This window comes from Pleurodeles waltl, chromosome 10, assembly GCF_031143425.1.
Source record: "Pleurodeles waltl isolate 20211129_DDA chromosome 10, aPleWal1.hap1.20221129, whole genome shotgun sequence".
Classification (NCBI taxonomy): domain Eukaryota; kingdom Metazoa; phylum Chordata; class Amphibia; order Caudata; family Salamandridae; genus Pleurodeles; species Pleurodeles waltl.
This window is the reverse complement of record NC_090449.1, coordinates 920,144,665-920,158,013: the sequence shown is the minus strand read 5'-3', so window position 1 is coordinate 920,158,013 and position 13,349 is coordinate 920,144,665. Positions and strand designations below refer to the sequence as shown.

At 42.7% G+C, this 13,349-nt stretch overlaps 1 protein-coding gene across 1 annotated transcript in view; it reads right to left on the bottom strand.

Moving 5' to 3' along the window:
* The window catches only part of MACC1 (MET transcriptional regulator MACC1), a 132,152-nt gene that overhangs the window by 15,124 nt on the left and 103,679 nt on the right, over positions 1-13,349 (bottom strand). The window contains exon 4 of the mRNA XM_069211687.1: positions 3,844-4,032. Within this exon, the coding sequence (XP_069067788.1) occupies positions 3,844-4,032 (189 nt within the window). The remainder of the gene's footprint in view (positions 1-3,843; positions 4,033-13,349) is intronic.

The following is a 13,349-nucleotide window of genomic DNA, read 5'->3' as shown; positions in this document are numbered from 1 at the left end:
CTATCCTGAGAAGAAATCTCCAAGGGCTTGAGCTAGAGCTTGCCTCCTGTTGTTTGAAGTCTCAGGGACAGCAAAGACTTCTCTCTGCCAGCACCTGGAGTATCTGGAGAGACTCCTACTCTGCCCTGTGGTGCCCATCCAGTTCCTGGGACCCTGAAAGGAGAAGCTGGCAGCCTAAAGACAAGGAAATCCACACACAGAACGCCGTGCGGGATCAACGCAACTCCGATCTGCGGCTGAAGAAACCGCGCTGCGCCAGCTCCCCAGCTGAGAAACGACCCTCGCAGGAAATGGGACCGAAGAATCAACGCACAGAGCAGGAGAAATGACGCGCAGCATCGCTGATGGAGGCTGGGAGATCACAACCCGCGCTGTGGGGTTTTCGGATCATCGTGCAGCTGGATTCCTGACTCAAGTACCACTGTGCATGGAAAAACAATGCAAGACCTTCCCGGACCCGAGAGTGCTGACCGGATCGACGCATCGCTCTCCTGCGGAGAGAAGAAACGATGCGCCCGACCTGGCGAAAGGAGAAACGACGCACGGTCCCGCTCGCGAGTGGAATCAATGCCTTGCAAGCCCTTTTTTGATGTGCACTCGCCCGTGCGGGGTTATTTTTGACACGCCCAAGGTACTTTTCCATGCGGACAGCGTTAGCGGGTGTTTAAATCTACTTAAAGACTCTTTTTTACATTTTTATTGATAACTTGACTTGTGTATTGTGGATTTTTGTCTTTTTGGTCTTGTTTTGTTTAGATAAATATTTCCTATTTTTCTAAACTGGTGTTGTGTCGTTTTGTAGTGTTTTCATTGGGTAACTGTGTGTGTTGGTACAAATACTTTACATCTAGCACTCTGAAGTTAAGCCTACTGCTCTGCCAAGCTACCAAGGGGGTAAGCAGGGGTTAGCTGGGGATGATTCTCTTTTACCCTGACTAGAGTTAGGATCCTTGCTTGAACAGGGGGTAACCTGATTGTCAACCAAAGACCCCATTTCTAACACTCAGCCATATACGTTAGCCTCTCTATTCATTAACAATACCTTTACCCCAGCCTTTCACCCCATCCTCACCCACATTATCACAAATTGTCCCACTCCAAGCAAGTTATCACCACAGCCATCCACACTAACACACCCCAGGAACTTACACCACAAGCACCCAGTCACTCAAATTACCATCAATAACTCACACCAGCTCCACTCACTTTACCACAACCCCATGCATATCACCCTAAGCCAGCTGGACAGCAACGGAAACATGCATCATTACCATCACCATCCACTTGCACAACAATCACCAGTCATTAAAAGTCTGTCTCTAGTCAAATCCACTCAGACCACAAGTCTTGGACCTTCTCTTCCCCAGATACTTGGAGCTGTGGGTTCGTATATGCAGAATTAATTTGCAGGTACTTATACCAATAGAGCATTATTTATCCACAATATAGTCGCAATATATTACACTTCAAGTATTTCCACATAGACACACAAACACACATAGACAGTAGTACATACAGGTTTCCTGCCACTCGCACTCACTGTTAACACTCACCGTCACTCACTGGCTATGCAACAAATGAAACAATGGGTGCGAAAAACTGAAAGTAGGCAGGCACAAGAAATACGAGATAAGAAAGCTTGTCATTTGCAGTCCTTATTTTCCATGAGCATTGGTTTACAAACATTTCAATAATAAGTTTCAAAGTAGTGAACTTGGTCGAAACAGTGTCAATCATGCTGCACATGTAGCAACATGAAAAGTGAAAAAGTTGATATACGTGAGCCGATTCAAAGTGCAATGGCCACCAGGAGCATGGGCGCGAAGGAGAGACACAAAAGGAAAAGGAAGTTCCCTCGCAGTCAAATGTATCGCCAATCGAGCAATTATCCATGTAAAAGGGTCGATGTCCAAGGCAGTAACCAAACCGGCCCCAACGAGGGACAAACGTAAACCATTTACCAAAGATAACAGAGGATTTTTGAAAGGCAAGCAAGCCCACGGATGAGTGATAGTGAAGGGGGTGCAGTGGGCTTGGTGAAAAAACGCCCCCAAATAGATTCCAACAGTTCAGAGCGCTGCTTGCACGCTCGACCTAAAAAGCAGCTCAGTGGAAAGCTAAGCAAAACATGCAACCGGACTCCTTATGTAGCTTTATTGATTCGAAAACCACGTTTTCAGGGATTCATCCGGCAGAACAAAATAACATAGCACCTACATCAGTGCACTTACACGGACACCAGGCCTTATCCGAGAAAATGTAATTACATTTGCACTAAAGGCATTTCTTTTCAAATTCTGTGGCATCACATTCCAGATGATATGGGAACTAACTTATCTCACTTTAGAAACATATTTTGGCCTAAAAATACTTTTGTAAAAAATTAATCTGCTAGTGCAGGTTTTAAGCTAAAATATTGGTAGAGGGAGAGTTTATTTTTTTTCGAGTTAAGAACATTTTGACCAGAGGTGGATTCTGTTTTATAATTAACGTACTGCCAGCTACACATAAATCGCACTGTGAGGGGTGTGACCTTCATGGGTCTCTCAACTGTCCAACCTTGTGAAGGGTCTTCATTGATGCAACGGGTGGCTATCAATGTTAGTGTTCAATCATGGACTCTACCCTTATCAGATGACCTTTCTGAACACCCCTGTCAGTTTCAGATTTATTAGCATTGTGCAACACTTTACTTTTGCAAGAAACGCACAATTAAAACAAATAAAAGCCTTTCAGAGAGACTTTCATGCAATGTGTTGCAGTACGCACCCGTAAACTATCCTTACAAAGTATTAATATTATTATTATTAGTAGTAGTAGTAGTAGTAGTAGTAGTAAAATAGTAATATTACTTTGGAAACGAGAGATTAATACTTAGGGAAAGTGTCCATAACGCTTACAGCGTAGAAAAGGGATGGTCGATGCCCTGCATGGCACAGTTAACCTCCGCCAAAAGCACTCACACTCACGGTGTGTTGGCAGTGAGATGCCTATCCTTTAGAGGTATGTGGGCACAGTGGCACAAGGTGCAGAGCACAATCAATTTGAAATCGGGATGATGGTGTAGGCGTCACTGAGACTGCCGTTCGCCCCTCCCAATGCTATCTGCTTTTGTGTAACTATTGACCTGTTAAGTTCCGACACCTCACACTTTGCGAATGGTTACATTTTTAGTCCATGAGATTTGGCAAACATTCCATGTTTACCAATCGGAAGAATGGTCCAAACACATTTGTCTAACCCATTGACAGCCATAAAGTGTGACGAACGTCCCTTACTCGTTCCCAGTCAAATTCACAGAGCATCTGGATGCGAGCCACGAGTTCTCTCGGCAGAGCTGCTTGTGCTTCTACTTAGAAAGACACCCGAGGATAAGTAAAACAAACAGTATTGTACCAAGTCACTTCATCAGTATTTGAATGGATAGAAGTTTTTGGAAAGAAAAAAAAATGCAGAAGGGTCCAAGCACAAGTTCGGGCTGGCAAGAGCAGCACAGGAAGCAGGTGTTTTACCGGTTGCACCAACACGAACACTAAATCTGTATCTTTTATGAATAAGACACAAGAAATTATGGTTGAGTACTGAAATATTTCTAACAAAAATATCTCAGAAGCAGTGGGAAAACGGCATCCAAGCAAAACACCACACATCCCTTTGGAATATTTTTGTTAAATAATTTTGCTAGCGTTACTGGTCCATCTTAACATTTATGGAACCCGTGGATTTTATTTAACGAACACTGTCTGTACATGCAATATAAAACTCTGAAACTATGAACTGAAAATCAACATTCCTGTTGCAGAAATACTGCAACACAAGGCGCAAAACTACAACAAAACGTACCTGCAAATTCACTTCACCATTTTTACCATAGTGCGGGATCTCGTAGGCCTCAATTTGCTGCCTTGTGAGCCTGGCTACCTTCTCAGCCAACTCCCTCCAGCGTACACCCAACTGCACAGCAGTAGTCAGGAGTACAGTATCCTGAGTGAGGCGCGCCACTAACCCTTGGCAGTCCATCTTCAGCAGCCCCTGAAACAGGAAACACAGCTAATGAGCAAAGGCCTTGAAAGGAGTATTCACGAGGAGAAAGTGAGATCGCTGCAGATAAAACAAGCCCTTTACTGAACACAACCGTCTCTCGCATGAGCTAGCGCATGCACTCGCAGGCTCAACCTTAAAACACTGTTAGCTGGAGTTGATGGCTACATTCAAAATACTTTAAAAAGTAAAGATATACGTCTACAAAGATGCGGAGGAAGTACACTAAAACAGACTAGTACAAATATATTTCTGGGATTAGTTATTTTAATTTAAAATTACCTTAACACGTCTAGATATACAATGACTTAAGTCTGTCCTCTTTTCCCCCTCCCTCTATTATCTTTGATCCCCTGGCAAGAAGGATGTATTAGAGAAGGGTGCATATGTTTGGCTTTTTTTTTTCCAGACGCGGTCAAAGTACATTATTAATGTCAATGCATGGATGAATAAATACACAGGGACTGTGCAGTAAAGAGCTTTGTCAATGAGTGGTGTGGGGGGTGGGGTGTGGATGATGATCAGTGCACTCACACAAAACTCTCTTCCTCTATATACACATTCCATTGGTAGTCTGGACTATTCTTTAAGGTCTTTTAACAACCCATAAGTAAACACAGCTGCTCTCGTCCACTGTTCACCCAATCCGAGACCGATGCATGGGTGATTGTTTCCCGTCTTGTGAGTAATTGGCAGCATGGTCACATTCTGGAAGGTTTAGAAGAGCAGATTCCAAATGCAGGTCTTCCAGCACACCTGGACAGTGTACGTTGGGAGGTTTTACCAACTGGTTCCTATTCATCATCAAAGTTAGTGGTACAGACTTTAATTTCAGAGGGCCAAAGCAATCCAATATGGCAACGAAAACCTGTGTCTTGTGTGAATGTTAAATAAAAAGTGAAACATGTTTTGAGGAGCGATTCACTTGACTATTAGCTCAATCCCTAGAGCTCGGCTGTCTAAAGATATTGAAACTGAGCAGTGGCAGCTTGTCAAAGCAGTACACTAGATAGTCACCCAGGAAGACACGTTAAGTGGGGCTCCAAATTCAAAGTAAAAAACTAAAATCGAGAATAAATATGGGGGTACTGATTGTATGGGGGCTATCCGACACTGGAAGTTACTGGCAACCTGTCTAGGGCCATGTCTGTTTCTGACAGAAATACAGTTCTATTTCTTTTGTGAAGTTGGCGATAGATGTTGTTGGAACTCTATGTGATGCAGTTCAGTTACCAGTGTTAGAGGATATAAGCAATAGTAGGCTTGCCTGAAAAGTTTAAATCATGCCATATGAAAGCCTTATTACAAAAGATGAGACTGGCCAAATTATACTCTGCTGCTTCTGGTTTTGGAAAAGTGACTGGGTCTCGTCTAGGAGAGTATCTAAGATTCCCATTCCTTTCTTACAGGCTTATTTCATTTAAGAAGAGATGCTCTGTCACAAATGTGACGATGTCCCATTGCCTGAATTACAAGTGCATTATAGCCTATGGCACTTGCCAGTCAGCAGACGGAATAAGCATAATGTTTTGAAGGAGTATCCAACCTACTAAACTTAAAATAAGACCCCAAAAATAAGACCCTTAGTAATTTATGGCACCATGCTTGACAATGACATAGGCTGCAGGAAGCTTAAGGAGGGTTAAAGTAATCTACTGATGTGTCCTCCACCTGAGAACATGAGAATTTATTTTCTTGCATTTAGTAGTCGAGGTGCTATTTCTTCAGGAGCCACAAAGTAGATTAGGAGTACTGAATGCCCCAGTTTGATTCGCTATGAATGGTATTACTGGAGTACTCTTTACTTGTTATGGTTTAGTAGGCAATTATGGGGTATGCAGTTTGTCCTTTTATACATCAAGCAGAGACTGCATATCTTAACCGTTCAAAAATACCATCTTAGGAAGAAACAGATTCATGCAATCAGATGTGCTGAGTAAGGATTTTAAAGTACTTAGTGCTGGCAGGTTGCTGCATCCGGGTATGCAATATTCAGGCTGGGTACTCTAACTGTTAATTTTGGAGGTTTGTTCCTTGTCACTAGTTTAAAACAACTTTACAATGGCTATAAGAAGGGCATTATGGTGAGCAATGGTGATAGTTCAGGGTTCTGTGCTTTAGTTTTATGAATTTTCACTATATTAATATTAAAACGTCAGTAGGTAGGCAAACATTTTGTAGACCGCTTCTCAAGGCTACTAAATTAGGCATTTTATTGAAAATGGTAGCCTGACTTTTTCCTTCATTATTACAGCTGCACAGCACTTTCGCAGTCCTCTTGGTTGCTTAATTAAGCGTCACTTGCTAAGTATGTGGATATTACCCTCCCTGTAGCTTTGGGGCAGAGCAATAATTGAAAGCGCATTACATGGGGTAGTTAAAAGCAATTATTAACCTACAAGAGAGTTGTTAGACCTGACAGCCTTAGGGTGGTCACCCCTAACTTTCTGCCTGCCTCCCTCCACTTTTGAGATACTGTTTTTGCTGGTTTTCAGACTCTGCGCACTTTACCAGTGCTAACCAGTGTTAAATTGCATATGCTCCCTCCCTCTAAACATGATAACATTGGATCACACCCAATTGATCTATTTAATTTACTTATAAGTCCCTAGTAGAGTTCACTATATGTGCCCAGGGCCTGTATATTAAAAGCTACTAGTGGGCCTGCAGCACTGATTGTGCCACCCACTTCAGTAGCCCCTTAACCTTGTCTCAGGCCTGCCATTGCAAGGCCTGTGTGTGCAGTTTCACTGCCAATTCGACTTGGCATTTAAAAGTACTTGCCAAGCCTAAAACACCCCTTTTCCTACATACAAGTCACCCCTAAGGTGTGCCCTAGGTAACCCCTAGGGCAGGGCGCTGAGTACATAAAAGGCAGGACATGTACCTGTGTAGTTTACATGTCCTGGTAGTGTAAAACCCCTAAATTAGTTTTTACACTACTGTGAGGCCTGCTTCCTTCATAGGCTAAAATCGGGGCTGCCCTCATACATTGTTTGAATGGTAGCTGCTGATCTGGAAGGAGTAGGAAGGTCATATTTAGTATGGCCAGAATGGTAATACAAAATACTGCGAACTGGTAAAGTTGGATTTAATATTACTATTTTAGAAATTTCACTTTTAGAAAGTGAGCATTTCTCTGCACGTAAATCTTTCTGTGCCTTACAATCCACGTCTGGCTGGGTTTAGTTGACAGCTCCCTGTGCAAGTGCATTCACTCAGACACACCCCAAACACTGGATACTCAGCCTCACTTGCATACTTCTGCATTTTGAATGGGTCTTCCTGGGCTGGGAGGGTGGAGGGCCTGCTCTCATACAAAGGACTGCCACACCCCCTACTGGGACCCTGGCAGACAGGATTGAACTGAAAGGGGACATGGTGCACTTCTAAGCCACTCTTTGAAGTCTCCCCCACTTCAAAGGCACATTTGGGTATAAAAATAGGGCCTCTGCCCTACCAACTCAAACACTTCCTGGAGAAGACACCTGAACCAGAACCCACACCATGACAAGAAGAACTGCCTGGCTGCCCAAAGGACTCACCTGACTGCTTTCTGAAGAAGACTGCTGCCTTGCTGTTGTCCTGCTGTCTTGCTGCTCTCTTGCTTTGCTGCAGAAGTGCTCTCCAAAGGTTTGGCTAGAGCTTGCCTCCTGTTCCCTGAAGTCTCAGGACCAGAAAGACTTCTCTCCTGCAGCTGAAATCCCTGTGGGGCGAAAATTCGATGCACCGCCTGCCAAGAACGATGCACAGCCTGCTCGCTGTGAAAAATTCACTGCACGCCGAGTCCGGAATGACGCAGCCCGACGTCGCCAGCGATGCGACCAGAACTTCAACGCACGGCCCTACTGGATCGCCGCAAGACGACTCAGATTGATGCCGCCCGACTTCCAGAGAGGAATCGATGCAGCGCCTGCCATGCAGAAGAAAATTCCACGCATCACCTACCGGAATAGATGCAGCCCCTGTAACTTCGCTCCGCAAGCCCAGGATTCCACGCATCGTCCCTGGGGCGTCTAAACAGCCCGCAACCCAAACAGGATCCAAATCTGCATGCTGGAAATCAACGCAACGTCTTCCCCGCGTGGAAAATAACGACGCAAGTCCGTGTGCGAATAGGCGAAACCGACGCACACGCACCGTTTTCCACGCATCTCCTCCTCTGCGGTCCCTTGCAAGGATTTTTCAATGCAAACCAGGTACTTTGCCCTGCAAGAGACACTTGTTGTTTCTAGGAGAACTTAAGACACTTTTTATTGCTTTTACATTAATATTTTAACTCTAAGACACGTGATATCACTTTCAGTGATATCCCTACATTTGCTTATTTAATTTCCACGCAATGCCCACCAGATCGACGCAGCACCTGTGGCTTTGTCCTGTTAGCACCAGAAATCCACACATCGTCCACGGAGTGTACAAAAACCTGCAACCCGAAGAGGATCCAAGACCGAGCGCCGGAAATCAACGCAAAGCCTTTCTTGCGTGAAAACTAAACAACACATCGCTGTGTGCAGCCTGAGAAATCAACGCACACCTCCCTGCTTTCCACACATCTCCTTCTCTGTGGTTATTTGCAGAGATTTTGAAAGCAAACCAGGTACTTTGTGCTTGCAAGAGACATTTATTGCTTTGAAGAGACTAAAGGCACTTTATATAATTTTTACAGTGACATTTTCCAACTATACTTATTGCATTTTAATCGTTTTGACCTGCATTTATCCAGATAAATATTATATATTTTTCTAAACACTGTGTGGTGTATTTTTGTGGTGTTATATTGTGGTATTGTATGATTTATTGCACAAATACTTTACACATTGCCTTCTAAGTTAAGCCTCACTGGTCAGTGCCAAGCTACCAGAGGGTGGGCACAAGATAATTTGGATTGTGTGTGACTTAACCTGACTAGAGTGAAGGTCCTTGCTTGGACAGGGGGTAACCTGACTGCCAACCAAAGACTCCATTTCTAACAAGAGTGTACTAAGGATGTTAGCCCCACTGCTCCACCCACAAATTGTGAGCACCATGGAAGCAGGAGCTGTCCAGTACCTGAAGAGATCAGGGAAAACAAGTATTTTCTCCTGTCTTTCTCAACCTCTCTTGAAGTAGACTATCTGCACATGACAGAACTCTAGGTTTTAGGAACTGGACTTCTGCGCCTGAGACTGATGTTTTTGTGTGTTGGCGTTATCACCAAATGGGTAGCATGCTGAGGCTTGTGTTACGGGAACCAGCAGTGCTGTATAAGTGGTGGGCTAAGGGTTACCAGTTTTCTTCATGTCAAAATACATCTGCTCTCTCAGTATTTGATGGTGAAAGGGGACTGTACCACAAGCATATTTATTTACTTAACAGTTTTATATAGTGCTGCTGCCTCAAAGCAACAGTGTTTGTTTTACTAAAACATAACAAGAACTGCTTTGGATAAAAACAGCAGAAAAAAGGAAGTGAGTTATTGAAGGGAGGAGAATCAAAGAAGACCGAGGAAGATAGATGATGACTGCAGTTGGGCTGGAAAGCATAGTTACTGTATCAATAACGTGAAACTGTGGTTTTCAATTACTACATGAAGAGTGAAGTTAGGGTTCTAAAGACAAGAAGTTAAAAAATGAAGCAGTTTCTCCTAAGAAAGTCAGATGTCATGCCTGTGATGATTTGAATTATCTGATTTCTAGGTGAAAGGAGTCCTTCTCAGATGGTGAGAAGAGAAGTTCTGGAAAGTGAGTACCCCAGGAACCCAATCATGAATTTCATCATGGCCTCTGGTGATAACCAATGCCAGTCTCTTAGAATGGATGAGATTTGATCACATTCTTGTTCTTGGGGTGATATTGAGAGCACTGAAGAAAGCCAACTGGTAGGGCATTCTGAAAGTGACAAAGACACAGAGAAAAATTTAGCCAATTTCCCGGAGGGCTGGAGAGTAGAGGGTCGCGGACAGATTAGACATTGGGCACATAAATGAATTGGCCCAAAACACACAGGTGCGTGACTTACAATGGGTGCAGGGAAGAAACTAAATTCTGAGCAGCCAGGAGTCTCAGACACACAATGCTGTGAGCACACACTTCAAACAAGTTAGATTTACAAAAGAGCACTTATGCATTCATAGGTCAAAGAATGCTTGGTCATACACCTTGAATGTACAATAAAGAGTGAGTAATGGCTTAGCCTAGGAATTCGGGGTTATGGGGTCACATGTTTTTTCCATTTTAATCTCTATCTTGCAAGTTATCTTTTGTTCGTCATGTGTAATAAAGAATTGTACAGATTTGTGTGAAAGGGCCTGTCTGTGAACAGGAGAATGAGGAAAATTGTAGAGACAGGTTATTCAGGGCTGAGGTGCAGTCTGCAGTATTTTTCTCTCTGTCGTGTCAGTTAGTAAATACTGTCATTGGAACTGCCAAGAAGAGTCAGCGTGGTAATTTCGGAGTCGTGATAGCATATTCGTTCACCCCATAAAAGGGTGTTTGAAGTTTTTAGGTGAGTGTAGGTGATAATTAGCAGCTCTAGCAATGTTGTTGATGTGTTATCTGAGTGTGAGGGTTAAATCAAGAGTATAGCCTAATCTAGGAGTGAGCTCATAGTAGATGACTTCTGTTGGATTGTTGGAAGATTTCACAATTAGCGGATGACATGCCCTCTAAACTCCATACCTATACTCCTGGACATAGTTGGAGAATTTGAGAGTCAATCAAATCAAATTACAATGAGATGACATTAGCAAAATAGACATTGTTAAATATTTATGTAATTGAGGTACATTTGACTGGCCAAAGACTGAAAGAAAGCAGATTCAGTATCAGTTTAAACTGATACACATTGTACTGACAGTGTCCTGTGCTATTTATCATTTTGCTGCGCTTTACCGCAAATGCCTTTTCAGACAATTTGTAGAATACCTTTAGTTGTCTTTTTCTTTTCAAAACTAATGTATTTCACCTTTTGGAGTTAACATACGTTTTTGCATTTCATGCCCTGAATGTCCAGGCTCTCATTAGTTGATTAAATGAATGTCAGTTTACAAGGGAACTACATACATTAAGGCAGAATCAATTTTAATTAAATACATTCTTCAAGTAAGAAGATTAATGGCTGAGAAGTGCCTACCACACATTTTCTATAAAATGATGGCATAGAGTGCATCCACTTTAATTAGAACATGCCCAGCTTTCACTACACACCACAGGAAAACAATGTTCTTAATTGACCAAGAACAATGGGTACTGAATTAGGCTTGACTAATAGCTACATCGGTAAATGCTCACTCTGACCAAACAGTTTGCACCAGAAGATGCCAGGAATACCGAACGAGGTGGCTCCAGTGTTGTGGTTGTTAGTAGAAGCTTGGGAACCAAAAGGGAAGCACAATTCAAATAGGCGGTTAGTTATATGTGGATATTTTGATAACCACGCAAACCATCATCTAGTAAGAAGCGGTGGTGAATTCCCTTCATGCTTTTCTAGAGATTTCTGGATATGACTTATAAGAGATAAAAGAAAGTGTTGTAGCCGGAAAAACAACAAAAGCTGAGCATACACATGGAAATGCAGGGACAAAAAGGTATGAAAAATACTATTCCAGACTTCTTCTAATCCCTGTCTGAAAAGGGAGAGACAGTAATGGAGATTGGTAAAATTAATTTACTGGAGTATTTCACATATGAACCTCAGTACGGATCCAGTTTAACCAGCCTGATTGTTTATAAGTGCGTTAAGCAGCATTAAATTATTCATGAATTAAGAATCAGCTGCGATCCAGAAGCAAGCCCCAGCATGCTGATAATTATAGCCTGACACAATGAAATGGGCTTCTGCATTTCCAAGGTAAATACAAAAAGTAAAACACATTTTATAGTTGAGGCATTATGACAAAGTAAAATACAATTCATATCTAGGCCTAAGGTCAGATACTGATAATCACTTGTGGTGCTCTTATGTTTCTCAAAACAAACAGTTTTCCTGTTCATGGCAGATCAATGAAGGCTCAGTTACTTTAACAAGAGGATGCAGTACTGGTGTGGGTAAAAGGCATTTTCTTGTATCACGAGAAATAGCAAGTCGCCGGGATCAGGTTCAATTGCCTCTGGCAAGTACTGACAGTAAAAAGAAAACAGGCCTTGGTAGCTCGTTTGGCATTTCATGATGGAGCTTACCAGTACAATTTAGAAGTTGGTTAGTAGTAGAATAATCCATCTCATGGCAACTGATGTACATAATACGTGCGACAGGAATTGACCAGCTGGGTCCACTACATTTATTTTCACCGTGTGAGTATGATATGCACCTACCCGAGAATGAACATGAATTTAAACATCAAATCCTCCAGACAGAGGAACGACTACATTTAATGAGACCAGCAGCACTAGCACTGCATGCTTGTATAGCTGGGAATAGAATTACAGCACTTACATAGTCATTAAAACGTTGTTCAAGCAAATCATCTCTGGCCAAATGATGGCGCGAAAAGTTTTAAATATATTGGTGAGATAAGAATATGTTAAAAGTTATTGCCTGCCAATGTTTTTCTACGTAATACTGACATTACGCTCCTATCCCGAATGCACCGCTGTAGGAGGCTGGCCCTCTATGTAGTGTGCAAAGCTACACACACTGTGCAGGAGGTCCTGGTAATGACACCTTGGTTTACAGGGGTAAAAACAAGACCACCTAATGCTTCAATTTTCAAGGTAGCTTGGTTGAGTAGTTAGCCTAATCTTGGAGAAGTTCAAAGCATTTGTTGTACTCCCACATTATCAATAAGGCCCAACACACACTCAAAAGAATAACTTCAAGACCAATTTACATAAATACTTCAGGTATCTATAAAAGTTTTAAGACCAACATCATCAAAATTGGGTAGGAACATTTTAAATTATGTTTTTTTTAATTTTTAAAGAGTTAGTCTTTTTTGTGAGTAATTACACACCATAGAAATCAATGGAGAAATACTTTGAAAATTCACAGTAAATCAGGCAATGTGTTTTCCAATGTCTCCTTTAGCAGGTATGTCAAGGTTGTCAATGGGTACCCTGGACCAGCTGGAGGAGTTTGTGCGACTTCCGGTTCAAGTGGAAGCAGCTGCAGAATGTCAATGGAGCCGGTGCCAGGCCACTGTGAGGGACCACTTGAAAAAGCACTGCACATGCGGACTTAAAGGTAAGTCCAGTGGGTCGCCTTGGGGTGTTGATGTTGCGAGGGGTGTGGGACCCTTATGGCACAGCTGGATCTTTGGTGCAAGGCACAGGGTGGCCTGCGTGCAGAGCTAAGCAGTGAGCCAGGAGCTGGGCACAAAGGTGCCCTTG